Raw genomic sequence first — 16,606 nt, 5'->3', positions numbered from 1 at the left:
GAGCCACAAATTCCCCAATAATCTCCCCATCCTGCCCGCTTCGCTAGGAAGTGGGCAGGATGCGGGAGATCTGCCTACACTTTCTGGGGTGCGGGGAGCTACCCGAAAAATCGGGAGCCTCCTGCGACTTCCGGGACTGTAGGCAAGTATGCCTTAGTGAGATGTGTTTTATGATAATGTGTATACAAAAGTTCAGTATCCAATGACTCTGAGCTTTTCAGCTGGTGCAACTGTGCATGTCACATGTAATGCCGTCTTGGTGGACCTCCTTGGGCTACTACAATCCCCATCAGGTTATACTGGATTTTTTTGTTTTATTACATTTATTTATGCTTCCACTGACTATATGATAACAGAAGCCACAGACTAGAAAGGTAGCAAATGAACAAATATGGTTACAAGCCACCAAGTAGACAGACACTTATTTGAGTAGAATGATAAAAAAAAAACAATAAGCGCCGGCTCAAAATGTCAGCTACTTGAATGGATAAATGGCAGTGGCGAGGAAATGCAGAACTAAATGTCGCTTAGATACAGAGAAAGCCATAGGGGGGAATAGGATAATTAATTGGAAGGAGAGTAAATAGATGCAGAGACTGAGACGCACTTAACTCTGCTTATTGGAAGTTAGGGAAAAAACTTAAGCATGGCAGATAGCTAAGATTAAGTAGCATATATTAATGCATCTACAATAAAATATCTGAGAAGCCCAGGGATGAATATTGTTGAAGATATAAGCAATTACAATTCAACTCCTCACACCAGATTGACCTGGTATATTTGTGGAATCTGTATATGTAAAGATTTTCACCATAGTTGTGAAATACCACATTTTATTAAGAAACTGTTGCCAGGAAGGGACTTCTGGCGCTTTTAGTGGCCGTCAACCAAGCATTTGGTTGTTCACTGTTACTACCGATGAGATGGAGGATCTAGATAATTTGTCCCTCACATTAAACTAAGTGTACTCATCCAGTAGTTCCACAAATCGGTTTCCAAGCAAGTATGTTAAGGGATAGCAACCTGTTTAGTAGTTTACACCAGATTGTAAAGAACCAAAATAATGTTTTTAAAAGTCCCTCTCCTAGACATTCTGACAATGAGGCATCGCTGCCAACAGGGCCGGATTAAGGCTTGTGGGGGCCCCAGGGCAACTGAGATGTGGGGGCCCCCAATAAATCAAATTGACAGCCTGCTTACTCTCTCTACTAGTATGCAACTTACTTACCTTGAAAATCCGGGACCTCTGTTCAGCGGTTCCCCCCGCAAGCTCGCCGTGGAAGTCCACAGCTCCTCCTGCGACTGATGTCCTGGGCCCGGACCACATGTTGACAGCTGGCGCTGGATCCTGGCTCCATACTGCTGCCTGCCGCTGTTTGAAGCAGTGCCGCGCATCGCCTAGCTCATGTAATAACGGGAGGTGTGGCCGTGTTGCAGGAGCCTGTCAGTGGTGGCCAATGCGACCTTGCACCTCAGCCAGCCGTGAAGGAGAGAGGCCGCGACGCCGATGGGCCTTCACTAATGTGGCTGCTCTTGCCCGGACTGGCAGCTGGCTTCCCCGGGAGCTGGCCAGGTTGGGACAATATGTGCGGCAGAGTGGGGGCCCCCAAATGTGTGGGGGCCCCTGGATGACTGCCCCGTTCGCCCCCCCTATAATCCGGCCCTGGCTGCCAAGGACACTAGGACCCTGCAATGATAGGGGACTACTGCTGGTTCCTTTTTAGGGGGCGATTCAATTCAGCACGGTGCTGAATAGCTCTCGGAGGGAGCTCCCGGGGCTATTCAATTCACTGTGCTGTTTGGTCGGACTTAAGGATTTCTTCTTGCACCCCCTTGGGGATGCAAGGAGAAATCCGACTAAAGTGCCGGCTGCGCGGCTGTTGTACTGCTTAGCACGGCGATGACAGCCGCCTGGCCGGCACTTTCGTCGGAGAATACCGGTCACCCAGGTTAAGTCGCGAGAACTGGCATTCTCCGACTTCACCACTTGCTGACTACACAAACAGCGCTGTGAATTGAATCGCTCTGGGAGCTCCCTCTTAGAGCTATTCAGCATTACGCTGACCTGAATCACCACCATAGAGAGACCAATGAGACACTGTACAAATGGAAAGTGTCAACATCCTATTTCCCTAAAGCAAATGACTTTACATTTTATCTTTTATTAACAGCTACATTACGGCTAATTTGGATTATTAACAGTTTCTGAAGTTTAGTTTCTGCAGTTTTTAAGTATTTCTGTAGTTTTATTAGTATTTTAAAAATTAATATGATGAGACTATTTTAATTCTATAGAGATTAACTGAAATATTCACTTATCTTACTTTTTTCAGATTTAGCTATTACAGCTTTTGTAATTTGTATGTATCTAATAAATGTGACGTGATAGAGAAAATCTGATTTTTCCATTGAATTCACCATCCCTAAATTAGGAGAATACACATATTCACATGACAGATGCAGAGAATTTTTTACATTTTGTTGAGTAGTGATATCATTGCACAATCAGCTTGTTAGATATAGCATTTTTAAAACACATCTCTCAAGTAGTGGGGGGCCTAGGATCAAAATGTATCAGGGGGTCAAGGCATATGATGACGATAATTTTATCATTACGTTCTTTTACACATACCGTCCAGAAGCTTCCAGAGCTGCTGGGTTGCCCGAAGCCTCTCTCTATACTGTTTACGCAGAGTAGCAGGTCAGGGAATGAAATTGTTATTTGCATTATCATGGCACATCCTCAACCACCTTGCAGGTAAGCACCCTTGCTGAAGAAGTACTTGCTCTATGGGAGGATTTCAATAAGACTGACCATTGCTATTAACATCCATCGATTGTTTGCTACCGATGGTTGATAGTTTAACCATCAATGGCAGAGATACGATGGTTCTCAGCCATCTATGGCAGAGGGTCAGCATTTTTTTTGTAAACTGCACAGGGGGCATGGACCTAGGACCCACATGACATGCTGCTTAGTCGTGCTAAGCTCCTTCCCTTTCACTGATTGGCCTGCCACCCTGTGCAGCACAAGCAGGGATGTCCACTGGTGGGTGAAACCATTGATGGTTTACAGTCAATAGTTTCCTGCAATCAATGCTAGATACCGATGGCAGCATTGATGGTTAAACCTCCAATGATCATCCCGAGCCTCAGGAGGGCTCTCCGTAATATGAGAGTTTCCTTGACATTTCGGGAGAGAGGGCAACTATGATTTATCATTGTAATACATTAGTGACATTTAGGGACATATTTAGCGAACAATATTTCCGGAAACTTTGCGTATACTTTCAGGGGCTACCCCCAAATATTTAGGATCTCTTGAATGTATGAACGAGGGACCACAGCAGATATTCAATCTCCCATTTTCAATTGTAAAAGGAGCCACCATAGAAAATACAAAATTTACCAAACTCCGGAAAGCGAAAACATTTTAGCCTATGGGCTACATTCCACAAAAATTAGGAACGATCCCCAACACTCTATGCTCACACATGTGTGGTCAGCAGAACGTGCAGTAGGGCGGCCAGGTCCTGAACCCAGAAGTACAGTAATCCTATCAGCAATCACTTTGGGGCCTATGTATCAAAGCTGGGAGAGAGATAAAATTGTGAGAGATAAGTACTAACCAATCAGCTTCCCATTTACATTTTGCAGGCTGTGTTTAAAAAATTATAGTTAGGAGCTGATTGGTTGGTAATTTATTTGTTACAATTTTATCTCTCTCCCAGCTTTGATACATAGTATTCCCCTTACTCATACCATTCATTTTATACTAGGTACCACTCAAGTTTTGACAATGAAAAGTAACATCATAGCTCAATAATTGCCATCTACCTGCGCAACCTAGCAACACTAGGCCTACACCCTCCGTTGCCTAGGAGACGCTGCTAGAGGCACAGTAGTGCCGGTCGCAGCATGTGTTTCTATGGAAACAAACGCTTAAACCATAGTGTATTATGGGATGAAACAAAGTGCTGAAAAAGGAGCCACGGGAAGCCGTATTAGGCGACCAATTGTAAAGCGTGTGGGTGAGCAACGGGCCAATCAGGTGCAGCGTGGGAAAGCAAGGCAGTAGGTAATAGAGGCTTCGGCGCGCTCACAGAGGCAGTCAGTCAGCGTGTGTGCTAAAGAGACAACTCTGTGACAGGGACCGACCCGCTACGCAGTGAGTATACAGCACAGGGGGATGGCGGCTTCCGCTGCTACACACAGCTCCATCTATGATCTTGTGTAGGCAGAGCTGGGCGCTGTACAGAGGGGATACAGGTGTGGATGTACGGTACAGTGAGACGGCCATGAGGATCCTGGCTGTCCTGTATGCTCCCATGCCGTCCCCGGGGCATTCATGTATATAGTGGGTTTATGTTCCGTGTCCTCGTTTTGACCCACAGGCCGCCATGTCTGAGAGGAAAGCCGTCATCAAGAATGCTGACATGTCCGAGGAGATGCAACAGGACGCGGTGGAGTGCGCCACCCAAGCCCTGGAGAAATATAATATAGAGAAGGACATTGCCGCGTACATAAAAAAGGTGAGTGTCCTGTCTGTGCCCATCAGGCCGAGCCGTCACTAGTGAGGGGGGAGAGTATTGTCTGACATGTGAGCAGTACTGCGCTGCTCATGTCTTCTGCCTCCCACATTCCTCTTATTACCCTTCCCTCCTTATCCCCGATGTCGTCTTCCCCCACCCTCCCATGGTCCCTCACCCTGCATCGCCTTTCTTTACCTGCATGTGGTGATGTGCCCACCTGCATCATGTAGCCTATGCCCCTCCTACAGTGACTGTCATCAGTCTAATCAATGTGTGTGTGACCTAATTACTTGTGTAGCACCACCAGTTACACAGCAGTGTACAGATTCCCATCAGCCCCTGTCCCACTGGAGCTCTTGTGCACACAGCTTTTAGTCAGCATCCAATTAAGCTACTATGTTGCTGGAGTGTGGGCGGAAAACCCACGCGTGCAGACTCCTGACCCCAGTGCTGTGAGAGAGCCATACCCACTTGACATGTTGCCATATCCACTTCTAGTGGTTCTCTATAGTTGGTGCATAGAAAAATTATAAATATGCAAATTACTACAGGTTAATATAGTGAGCTGGTTGTTGTTAGATCACTAAAGTAAAAATTTACTGAAGGGCCCCAGTGGGTATCTTTCCAACTTAACTGAGAATGTTTCATACCCATGGCCCCAACAGCAGTGAGTCCTGTCTGTGTAGGACCTATCTAGGGTGGGTTGGGAGCATTAGTGTAATGACCCATCACAACAGATTCTATCACTAATATTACACCAGAGCAAAAACTTGGGTTATTGCGTAGTAGAAACTACTCCAAAATAATAACATGGAAATCTAGCAGGGTAGGTCTTGGGTAATGAGGCAGTGGACACTGTTGTGACCTGTGTAATGCTGAAAGACTGATTGGAGCTTCTGGGGCACTGGCCGAAGTCATGGGGCAGAGAGCACATGTAGCCATCGCAGCAGCAGACTAAGCCCTCACCAGTCATCTCTACAGCTTAAGCTGCTGAGTCTCTCGAAGCCCAGCTTAATAAATAGGCACCTGTCTTGTATAAAAGGTTTTTCATGCAGTCTTTATCACCTTAGTGCATTGGTTCTCAAACTCTGTCCTCAGGATCCCACACAGTTCACATTTTTGTAGGTCTCCTAGCAGGGGCAGAGGTGTAGTCATTACTCAGATACATTTTAAAAGATCCCTAGGTGGAGCTAATTTCACTTGATTCTGTGAGGATACCTGGAAAACATGCACTGTTGGGGGTCCTGAGGACTGAGTTTGAGAACCTGTGCCTTAGTGCATACACTCCCATAGGTTTTACAAGGGCTGACCCGGGTTCAGTGTAAATGGCACTGACCCAGGAATAACCAGAGTTGAGGTGCAGTGTAAATGATGTCTGAAGCTGTGCCTACACCGGGATGGACCCATGTTCAAAATCCTGAGTCTGACCCAGGATTTAGGTGTAAAAGTGGTATAAATTTACCTACGAGATCTCCTTTTCAAATACTGACTTTCTCCTTGTAAACTGTGTAGAAATGGGAACTAGGCATAGTCCTTTATTATCTCTGTACAAATTACCAGTGACTTGATGGCTTTCTGCTGGACTGACACCTTGACTTTAAAATCTATTTTCTCTTTTTTTTTTTTTTTTTTTTTTTCTCCCAGGAATTTGACAAGAAGTACAATCCTACATGGCATTGCATCGTGGGCAGGAATTTTGGCAGCTATGTCACACACGAAACCAAACACTTCATTTATTTCTACCTGGGTCAAGTTGCAATTCTCCTGTTTAAATCTGGCTAGATCAATGCAAAATCTCCTATTGTAACATGGACTATTCAAAGAAATTTGGACTTAAGGGAACAACCCCTCTTCATCCCCTGTACCTTATTTGTGTTGTTGGGACTTGGGCTGACTTGTCTACAAACAGGTCATAAAGCAGTTTTGGAAAAAGAACTGAATTGTATTTATTTTCAAATTTATCTTTTTCTAAATGCATTAAATGTTTCTTTTTAAGACTTGTTGCATTTCTGTTCTATAGTAAAGAGAAATGGAACTATACAAATTTACGATATAAAATAAGACTATTTATGCCCTTATTATATTTTGTGCAACCATATGGGTGATGACAGTAAAATATGCTCCTGTAAGTGTAATGCTGCAGAGGCCAGAACTATGCATATTCTTCCTTTTGATGTATAATTCTTGCTTTGCTTAACAACACTGTACGTAAATATGTACATTTCCAATAGTCGCATAGCCAATAATCCCTTTTTCTAAATGGGTTGTTTGATACGCAAACAACTGTCACTTGGATTGGTATTTAGCTGCACAGATGGGAAAGCTTTGTAATCTGATATTAGGCCAATTTTCTGGTATCACAGTGTGTGATGCCAACATTGTGCTGTCTCAATTTGTATATACACTTGGGGGGTGTATTATTAAAAAGATGCTGGCATGCTATAAGGTTTTTTATTTCTGGGTGTTTATCTGTTATGGGTTTACTGCTTCTGATGTATATGGAAAGATTTGCTGAGTGATTTTCTTGTGTTGTAGCCCTTACTCGCATGTTGTGGCCTAATCTTAATGCAGACAACAATGTCCCAATTTCTGGCTACATTAGTAGCTAAAGGGCCTCTGGTTAAACTGCTTCCAGTTCAAACCAAGTGTGAATAACACTGATCTTCTGTCTATAGGTTAACTTGTGAACTTTAATAACATGGTGTAAAACACATGTTCAATTCTCCACTTTAAAAATATATGTAAATTACAAACTCAATAAAGTGGGGATTTTTTTTGATTTTTTTTTGGTGCTCAAAGTAATGGCTGCCTGTCAGAACAATTAAATGTTTTCTCTGATTGGGCGAAGATTGCTTTTAATGTGCCCAAAAGCACCAGGTTGAGCTGGGCAAAGCGGCTAAAGTCTGTTAAGGTGCCCAAACCATGAACTTAATAGCACACCTGAGGAGGCTATGGGTGTTCAAACGGCAGAACAATTTAATTGGTGCCAGTGGGCACCATCTAGTGGTGGAGTGTAAAAAAAAAATACAATTGAATCATCCCCCCCCCCCCCCCCTGCCATAGTGAGCAGCTTATGTAATGTGTATAATACTTTGCTGCCACACCTTTCTTCCTCTGACTATCTGCAAATGAGTCTAGTATCCTCTGGTTAACGGGGCTGTTCAATGCTCATGCATGCATACCTTTGGCCCCTATTCCGACTGCTGTCGTCATCCAATCACAATTTTAGTATGATAATTTCTAAATGAGTAAGTTTAGGCCGATATGCACAGCAAATTTTGTTTGAACTAGTACATGGACGATTTCATCTGTGGAAACGGGTGGTATGATTAGTGACCCAGCAAAATGGATTACTTGAGAACCACTGCTATACCCAACTGCATATTCATCTGTTTTGGATACTCCTTTCACACCACAAGCATGTGAATGCGCAGCAACCTGGGTTACTGTGCAGTGTGAAAGGGACAGGTTGAAATAAGTCTGGGCGAGAGATCCAACATTTCAACTCTGGTCACAAGAAGGGTTGAACGTGTGTTCAACCTGGCTCGTGGTGCAGTGTGAACGGGATCCGGGTCCCGTTAACTGTATAAGAAGAGCTGGCTCACCATGTGATGGCGGTGACATTGATCTGGCAGTGCTGGGTCGGGGTGCCAGTCTGAAGGGGGGATGGGCCTGTGAACAATATCCCGGGTGTGACCTGGCATTCTGATGTAAAAGGGGTATAAGTAACCTGTCTTTTAGTGCATGTATCAGTTTGTAAGGGAGATGTCATTTGTTTTTCTAGGATCACAAAAGTACATGACTAATGAATTTGTCAATTGCAGAGATGGTAATCGCTATAGGTTAAACTCATTTCAGTCCAGGTTTAAGAATATCCATGCTTGAGTCCAGATGGTTAATCAAAACTGCCTGAGGCATTGTCACCTGTGCTCAAACATGGATATCATTAAAACCTGGACTGTAATGGCAGAGTTTGGGAAACTCTAGGCTTAACTGAGGATAAAATGATTTCTTGGTTCTCAATCTACAATATTTCACTTCCAACAGCTCAGGCAGCATTAAGTCAGCCACAAAATCGCAGCAAACAGGACGTCGTTCATAGACATATCGGGTCGGCCCTGCAGAGTATCTGGCTGTGTGTACGGGTGACTTGCCGGCCGCCCGTACACTTTCTGCAGGGGACCGCCAATGCTGACATCTCAACTAGATGGCCAAATTGAAATGCCTGCCTAGTTGTGATGGCAGCCCAACTGGTAAGTGTGTATAACTTACCAATCTGTCGCTCTGACATTGGATTGTTCTAATGACCAATCTGTCGTCAAAATGTGTAACCAGCTTAAGGCAAACAGGGAAAAAAAGCACTGACATCAGTTATCTTTCACTGATTAGGTTGGATTAATAGCTGGCAAAGGATTATTTTACCATAGTTTAGTTATCGAACCCTTTAGTATGGTAAGTTAAAATGCCCTAAAATCTATTGTCAATTTTAATGCCCAAACATAGAGTATACCTTCATTAACCTAAATATTGGCACCATTCAGTCCATGCAAATTTGGGTATCAGACTGGACAATGTACTCTTCCCAACATTGTATTTGCCAGAAATAGTAGCTGTATACCTTGATTAAATTTTACTGTTGTGGATTCACTTACACTATATTTGCTTTCTCTTAACCAAAAGCCAATTTCTTACTACAAGAGTTCTGATTTATCTATTTCTTTAAGGATCAGGCTAGACGAGTGGTTCTCAAACTCTGTCCTCAGAACCCCACACAGGTCACCTAGCAGGAGCACAGGTGTATTCATTACTTACTGACATTTTAAAAGATACACAGGTGGAACTGATTATTTCACTTGTGATTCTGTGAGGAGACCTGGAAAACATGCACTGTTTGGGGTCCTGAAGACCGAGTTTCAGGACCTGTGGGCTAGACATTAGCCTCTTCAGGGTCCGTAGGGCTCTACAGGCAGACAATGGGTGTAGGTGGTATTTGGAGGACGGGACACCAAAGCTTTTTTCTATCCCAGGATTCTCCGGGCCTTCCCCCTATACCCTGCCCACAGCCCGAAGGCAACGGTTTCGCTGGTGTCCATTAGGAGCTGGATTACCGTTAGCGTTATTTTTATGATTTATTTTCATACAGAGCAAGCAGCTCTAGACGTCTGCATTGCTGGTCCATCACCCCTCCGTGTCGTCGCGACTCCAGCCCTCGGCTAGGTACTATTGGTGGACCCCAGACTGCTGCCTGGACTCAAGGGAGCAGGTAAGGCGGGACCCCGCGTCTATGCGCAGTCTTCCCTCCATTCGCAGGAGACAGACCGGAGGCGCTCATGTGGAGACTGGTTCGTCCGGGACTCCACTAGACCACCAGGGTATAACCTATACTGACGCAGGGGACAGCTAAGACCAGGGACCCGGTGGTTGATGTCAGCATAGGGGAGAAGGCCCCCTCCTGCAGCTCAGGGTGCCATTCCACTGTGGTCTTAACGCCCATGAACTGCTCCTCCCTCACCCTCTGCCCCCTCAGAGACTCATGGCAGCCATTTTCTGCAACAGCCTCAGGTCTCCGGGAACGCTGGGTTCGGCCTCCCTGTATACCTCTCCCATAAGCCAGTTTATACAGCGCTATTTCCTACCAGCCACGGTGGTCTGTGTAGTTGAATTTAGTACCCACTTCAGTAATATTGTATGCTCTGCATTGTATGTGACTTGTGCTAGTGCTGCTGTCTATTTTTCTCAACTGTCTGCTTATACCTTTCCTTCATTATAACCCTGGAATACTGAGGTATAGGTGGTTCTTTGTACCTCACATCTACCTATATTTGTGAGGACTATCATATACTGAATATTGTACATATCTGGGTTGCTCACTGCACTGTGCCAGATTGTGTGCTATATTATCCTTGCAGCTATATCAAGCAAAGGCAAGAATAACAAGCAGCCTGCTGCTCCCACTCTGGTGTCTTGCAAGTCCTGTTTAGCAGGCTTAGGCCCGTATTCAATTTGAGGCGAAAAGCCATTTTCGCGTGTTTTTGGCGGAAACTTTTCATCGATGACGTCATTTCGCCCGGCGGAAAAGTATTGCCGTATGGAAAGTGAATGCAATGTAATAAGTGAAAAAGTTTCGCCTATGAATAGCAGGCGGAAAAAAGTGTAGAATTGGGGTTTTGTGTTGCAACAGTCCCCCAAAGGTAAACTGTGTTACATTGTTTTTTCAAAAAACACTTAATAACACCCCAAAAAATCACTTTGAATTTGGGGGTGAACAAAAAAAATGTTGGGGGACAAAGTTAAAAACTAGCGAACTTGACTCTGGGGGGGGGGGAGTCCCCAAGTATGCCCCAGGTGTTTTTTTTCATTGCAGGGGCTTGCGGCAGGTGGATTTTTCATGTTTTTTTTCAACTTAACTTTAACAACTTTAAAATATGCTGGGTCCCATTTTCAAGTACCCCAAATTTGCTGGGATAAGTTATTTTCTGCAAAAAAAACCCTTCAGAATACTATTCTGCACCACTTATACAAAAACGCTATTTAGCAGCTACTTGAGCCCATTTAAAAACACCAAATACCTTCAGCAAGCCAAATCGGGGGGTACCATAGCCAGGGCCGGATTAAGCCTTTGGGGGGCCCGGGGCACTTAAGACAGGGGGCCCTCCCCCTCTTGTCAGCACCGTTCCCTGGCTGTGCCCATTGTGTGTGTGGGTCCACACCGCACACCCATATTATATTAAACTTACCTCTCTGGAGTCCTGCGTCGGCCTGCCCTGAAGACAGAAATCATCAAAAAAATGCGCTACAGCCATTTTCCTGGAGATTTGCGCATGAGCAATAGAGAAGTCTCCAGGAACATAGTGGGTACGCCATGTTCCTAGAGACCTGAGCATGCACAGTACACTCTCGCACATAGCAGGGGTTACTGTGCTGTTGGAGAAGGGGGGGGAGGGGGCCCGCACAGAAGCTGCACACAGCCCACTACTCTCTTAAACTGCCCATGGGTGTAAATACCTTTGTAAGGCCCATAGTTATGTTTTGACGGGGTTCCCTTTAAGCCAGTATAGAATAAAGAAAGCAGCAATTCCCTGTACCCACATCCACTTATCACTGCTTCCATGTGACAAGATGCCTTAAAGTGTTATGGGGCATAAACATTAGTACAAAAAAAGAAATACATTTTGTACACAGGGATATGAGATTTTACATTTCATGGCAGTGTGTATTGGAGCGTACACACGGTCAGATTTGTCAGACTTGTCAGATGAATGATTGAACGATTTTACCAAAGTTTTGAACGATTTGAACGATTTTTGACTACATTAAAATGAATGGAATCGTCCAAGTCTGACTGCAAACACATCAGATATCGTTATCTGACAAACGGGAACGCGCATCGTTGATCGTCCATCGTTCAGGCATGTCAGATATGAATGATTTTCCTTCAGATATGAACGACTGAACGATTTTTAAATCGTTATCGTTCATATCTGAAGGAAAAATCTGATCGTGTGTATGCACCATAAGGGACATGGACCCCCTTGCCACAGTGAGCTCTGCGTCAGCCTGCGCTGCTGCAGACTGTAACATTCACTACTGTGTGGGGTGGGTGCTCACCTCTCCATAGTCCAGACTCCAGACTAGTTTGCTTTACAGTCTGATCAGCAGAGTGCAGCTGCTTTCAGATGTGTGTGTTCTCTCACTGTTCATGTTCAGTCTCCGGTCCGCCTGGTCCGTCTCTCTACAGTGACGCTTGTAGGAGGCGTGGTCCCTGCAAGCCAGACAGCTGCTACAGTAGCTGTGACTGTGTAACTCTTTGTGCAGCATGGCTGTGTGCAGGGAGCAGGGTTGGCACTTTATGAAAGCCTGCACCCTCTGCATCTACGATAGACGGCCAGGCAGTAAGCAGAGAATGTTGTCTGGACGCTCTAGTGCCAGAGCTGGGTCAGAGAAGCTCTGGCTGGGGGGCCCCCTGAGAGAGGGGGCCCGGGGGTACTCGCCCCCTGTGCCCCCCCCTTAATCCGGCTCTGACCATAGCTAACCCCCATGTCGGAGCATCTTTTTGGGGGTGTCAGGCTGATTTCCCCAAATCTGACAGTACTTTCCGCTTGTTTTAAGTTTCGCCGGGTCCCGTTTTCGCCCACTTTCAAATTGAATACGGGGATACGCGGGCACGTGCGCGATGCTTTTCCGCCTGCAAAACAGGCGAACAGTACGGGAGGCGAAAAAGTATTGCGGGTCCGTTCAAATTGAAAATGGCTCTTAGCGTCAGAGGATCTCAGTCAAGATGGTCTATGTGTATCATGTTATACGACACCTGGCCCATCAGCCCCTGCATCCTCTCCTCAGGACCCCCCTGGGCTTCATTTTCACAGGTGTTGGCAAAAATTGTGGACCACCTAGTGGTCCCTGTGGTAGCACCCCCTATGGGATAGCCACAGCAGGTACTCCCTGTGAATCCTTTGCCTTCCCCATGGGTAAATGTACTTTCTACCTCAGTGCAGAGTCTGGCGGCTACCTCTACAGCCTTTCAACAAATGCTGCAAAAGGAAAAACCCTTACCTAGTAAACCTACTAAGCGTGCTGTTATCTTCCCAGTCCACCCAGCTATCAGATTCTGAGTTAACATCTGGGGAGGCAGAAGACACAGACCTCTCTCACTCTGACTCCCCCTCTGGAGCATTGCATATACCTGCACTTGTAAGAGCTGTAAAATCTATTCTTCAAATAAAAGAGGCAGAACCCACTCCTAAGACAAAAGAACCACTATTTAAGCGGTTTCCTCACTCTGATCATACGTGTGAAGCATGGAATATGCCAAGTAAGAGATTACAGCTGCCTAATGCTTGATTTCCTTTTACCCTCTTCCAGCTACAGATTGCACTAAATGGGAAGTTCCCCCTGCAGTGGATTCCCATATGACATGCCTAGTTAAGAACGCTACCTTACCTATCCATACTGCAACCTCCTTAAAGGAGACTACGGATAGAAGGATTGAAGCTTGCCTGAAATCTATATAAGCTATTACTCGTCCTGCCAGGGCTACGGTCTGTGTGGTAAAAGCCATTGAGAGTTGGACAGAGGCCCTAGAAGATACATTTCCCTCTGATGCTTCCAGGGACAGCTATTCTACATATCTCACATTAGAGATGCAGCCTCCTATTTAGGAGAGAAAGCTTTGGATACTGGTATCCTAGCTTCCAAGGCATCTGCTACTTCCGTGGTAGCCTGCCTTATTGTTTGGCTTCGCTCATGAAAGGCAGATTCGGACTCTAAAAAGGCTTTGGAGACTCTGGCTTATTCTGGGGAGATCCCGTTTGGCCCAGAATTGGACAAAATTGTGACTGCCTTGGCAGCTTCCAAGACAGCATTCTTGCCCTCTGCATCTACTTCGAAGCCTCGGATATCATCCTTTCGTCCCCAAGGAAAAGCTAAAAGGTCAGTCCTTTCCACAGGAGTCGGCATCCACTAAGGCCTCCATGCCCAGGACCAAACAGACCTGGGCTACTAGATGTCCACCTACCAAATCTGAGGACAAGCCTTCAGCCTGATGGGACGGGCCTCTCCCTGGGGGCACCTAGGGTGGGAGGCCAACTTCTTCAGTTTACCCAGTACTGGCATCAGACCACCTCAGACGCCTGAGTAAAAGAAGTGGTCTCCCACGGATATGCCCTCTCATTCCTGAGGCAGTCCCCCCACCCAGCAGTTTTTTTGCACAGGACCTCCGTCGGACCCAATCAAAGCCCTGCACCTCCAGAGGCCATTCAGTCCTTACTGCTCTCAGAAGTAATAATTCCGGTCCCCTCATCACAGCGAGGAAAGGGCTATTATTCTACCCTTTTCTTGGTTCAGAAGCTCAACAGGTCTCATCGGCCTATCCTCAACCTCAAGTCACTGAACACGTTTATCAGGATGCCCAGGATTCGTATGGAAACCCTACGCTCTATTGTCCTGGCTATGGAGCCTGGGGACTTTATGGCGCCTCTGGACATTCAGGACTCTTACCTACAGCGCCTTCTCATCAGCAGTATCTCCGGGTTGCTGTCCTACAGCAACATTACCAAATTTCTAGCACTGCCTTTTAAGCTTTCTACAGCTCCTTGGGTCTACAAAGATCATGGCAGTATCTTCGTCGTCAGGGGATCAGACTGCTTCCATACTTGGACGATCTCTTACTCTTAGCAAGCTCCCAAGAATTCTTCACCGCCATCTACAAGTAACCATTGCCTTTCTACAAACACACGGCTGGTTAAATCAACTGGAAAAAGTCTTCCCTGACCCCCTCTCAAAAGGATGGGTACATCTAGGAGCCCTTCTGGATTCTCAAGTTCAGAAAATCTTCCTGCCAGCAGACAAAATCTCCGCACTGCAGCAACGAGAGAGCAGGTTACTCCACAGTCGCCGAGTGTCAATTCACTCACCAATGCAGACCTTGGGGTCCATGGTATCCACTGTTGACATGGTGGAGTTCGCGCAGTTCCACTCCAGGCCCCTACAAACACCTAATCTTCTCCAGGTGGAATGGGCTGCCCCATCTGATCAGATCCCAGATGATGGTCCTCTCTCCGGCAGTTCGCCTCTCCCTTATCTGGCGGTTACAGACGTCCCACTTAAACAAGGGTCACTCCTTTTGGCTGCCGGATTGGGTGCTCCTCACCACGGATGCAAGCCTCAGCGGGTGGGTCACAGTGACTGACCAACACGCCTTCCAGGGCCTTTGGACTACCACCATGGGGGTCTTACCAATCAACGTCCTGGAGCTGCGAGCCATCTACAGAGCCCTCACTCTGGCTCAAGACATCCTTCAGGGCAGGCCAGTACAAGTACAGTCCGACAACGCCACGGTTGTGGCCTACATCAATTGCCAGGGAGGTACTCGCAGTCGGTCGGCAATGGCAGAAGTGGCACGCATTCTCACATGGGCCGAACATCATCTCCCGGCCATTTCCGTGGTGTTCATCCTGGGGATTCTCAATTGGGAAGTGGATTTCCCCAGCCGTCACGCCGTGCATGCTGGGGAGTGGTTTCTACACCCAGAAGTCTTTCAGCTCGTAGTGGACAAATGGAGTCTACCAGACATGGACCTCATGGCCTCAAGACACAACCACAAGTTTCCAGTGTACAGGTCCAGGACAAGGGACCCCGAATCGGCTTTCGTAGATGCCTTGTCAGTGTAGTGGACCTTCCATCTGGCGTACCTCTTCCCTCCAGTCTCCCTTCTTCGTCGGGTTCTTCGGAAATTCAAGAAAGACTGGGGCACTGTCCTGGTGGTAGATCTGGCTTGGCCCAGACGCCATTGGTACTCCGATCTTCAGTCTCTCTCCATAGACGCTCCTTTCCCACTTCCTCTACAACCAGACCTGTTGTCTCAGGGTTCCTATCTACATCCGGACCTGGCCCGTTTGTCTTTGACGGTATGGCTATTGAGACATTCCTTCTACAGTCCAAAGGTTTTTACTCGCTCTGTGGTCCAGACCATGCTCAGCGTGTAAGCCGGCCTCTATCTGGATCTTTCAACGGGTGTGGCCTTCATACTTCCACTGGTGTGCTATTAGAAGCTATGACCCTCTGTTTTTTTGGGTTTCTCGAATCCTTGCCTTTCTTCAGGATGGATTGGATCTCGGACGCCGTCTGGCCTCTCTGAAAGTGCATGTCTCTGCTCTGTCCATCTGGTTCCAGCGCAGAATTTCTCCACTGCCAGATGTTCGCACCTTCCTTCAGGGTGTCCTCCATATTCAACCTCCCTTTGTTCCTCCAGTGGCTCAGTGGGATTTGTCAGTGGTTCTCCACACACTTCAGGGGCCTACGTTTGAACCCCTGGAATCAGTAGAGGTCAAATGACTCACTGCAAAGACTATTTTTCGTCTGACTATCACATCTGCCCGTTGGGTGTCAGATTTGGGGACGCTCTCCTGTCGTTCTCCATTTCTGATCTTTCATCAGGACAGGGCTGTTCTTCGAACTCGTCCTGGCTTCCTTCCAAAGGTGGTCTCTCGTTTCCACCTTAATGAGAAAATTGTAGTTCCAGCCTTCCAATCGCCATACCTCTCGGTAGGTGAGGTCTCCTTGGATGTGGTCCGTGT

General features: G+C 46.5%; 1 protein-coding gene across 1 annotated transcript; it reads left to right on the top strand.

Moving 5' to 3' along the window:
• The first annotated feature begins 4,052 nt into the window (after positions 1-4,052).
• Positions 4,053-6,527, top strand: DYNLL1 (dynein light chain LC8-type 1). The gene is made up of 3 exons (XM_088465151.1): positions 4,053-4,168; positions 4,395-4,532; positions 6,177-6,527. Exons 2-3 carry the CDS (start codon positions 4,401-4,403, stop codon positions 6,312-6,314), a joined length of 270 nt encoding a protein of 89 aa, XP_088321277.1. The 5' UTR covers positions 4,053-4,168; positions 4,395-4,400; the 3' UTR covers positions 6,315-6,527.
• The last annotated feature ends 10,079 nt before the right edge of the window (positions 6,528-16,606 follow it).

This window comes from Taudactylus pleione, unplaced genomic scaffold, assembly GCF_031769625.1.
Source record: "Taudactylus pleione unplaced genomic scaffold, aTauple2 ptg000062l, whole genome shotgun sequence".
In the NCBI taxonomy this organism is placed as follows: Eukaryota; Metazoa; Chordata; class Amphibia; order Anura; family Myobatrachidae; genus Taudactylus; species Taudactylus pleione.
This window is presented reverse-complemented; position numbering and strand designations above follow the sequence as displayed.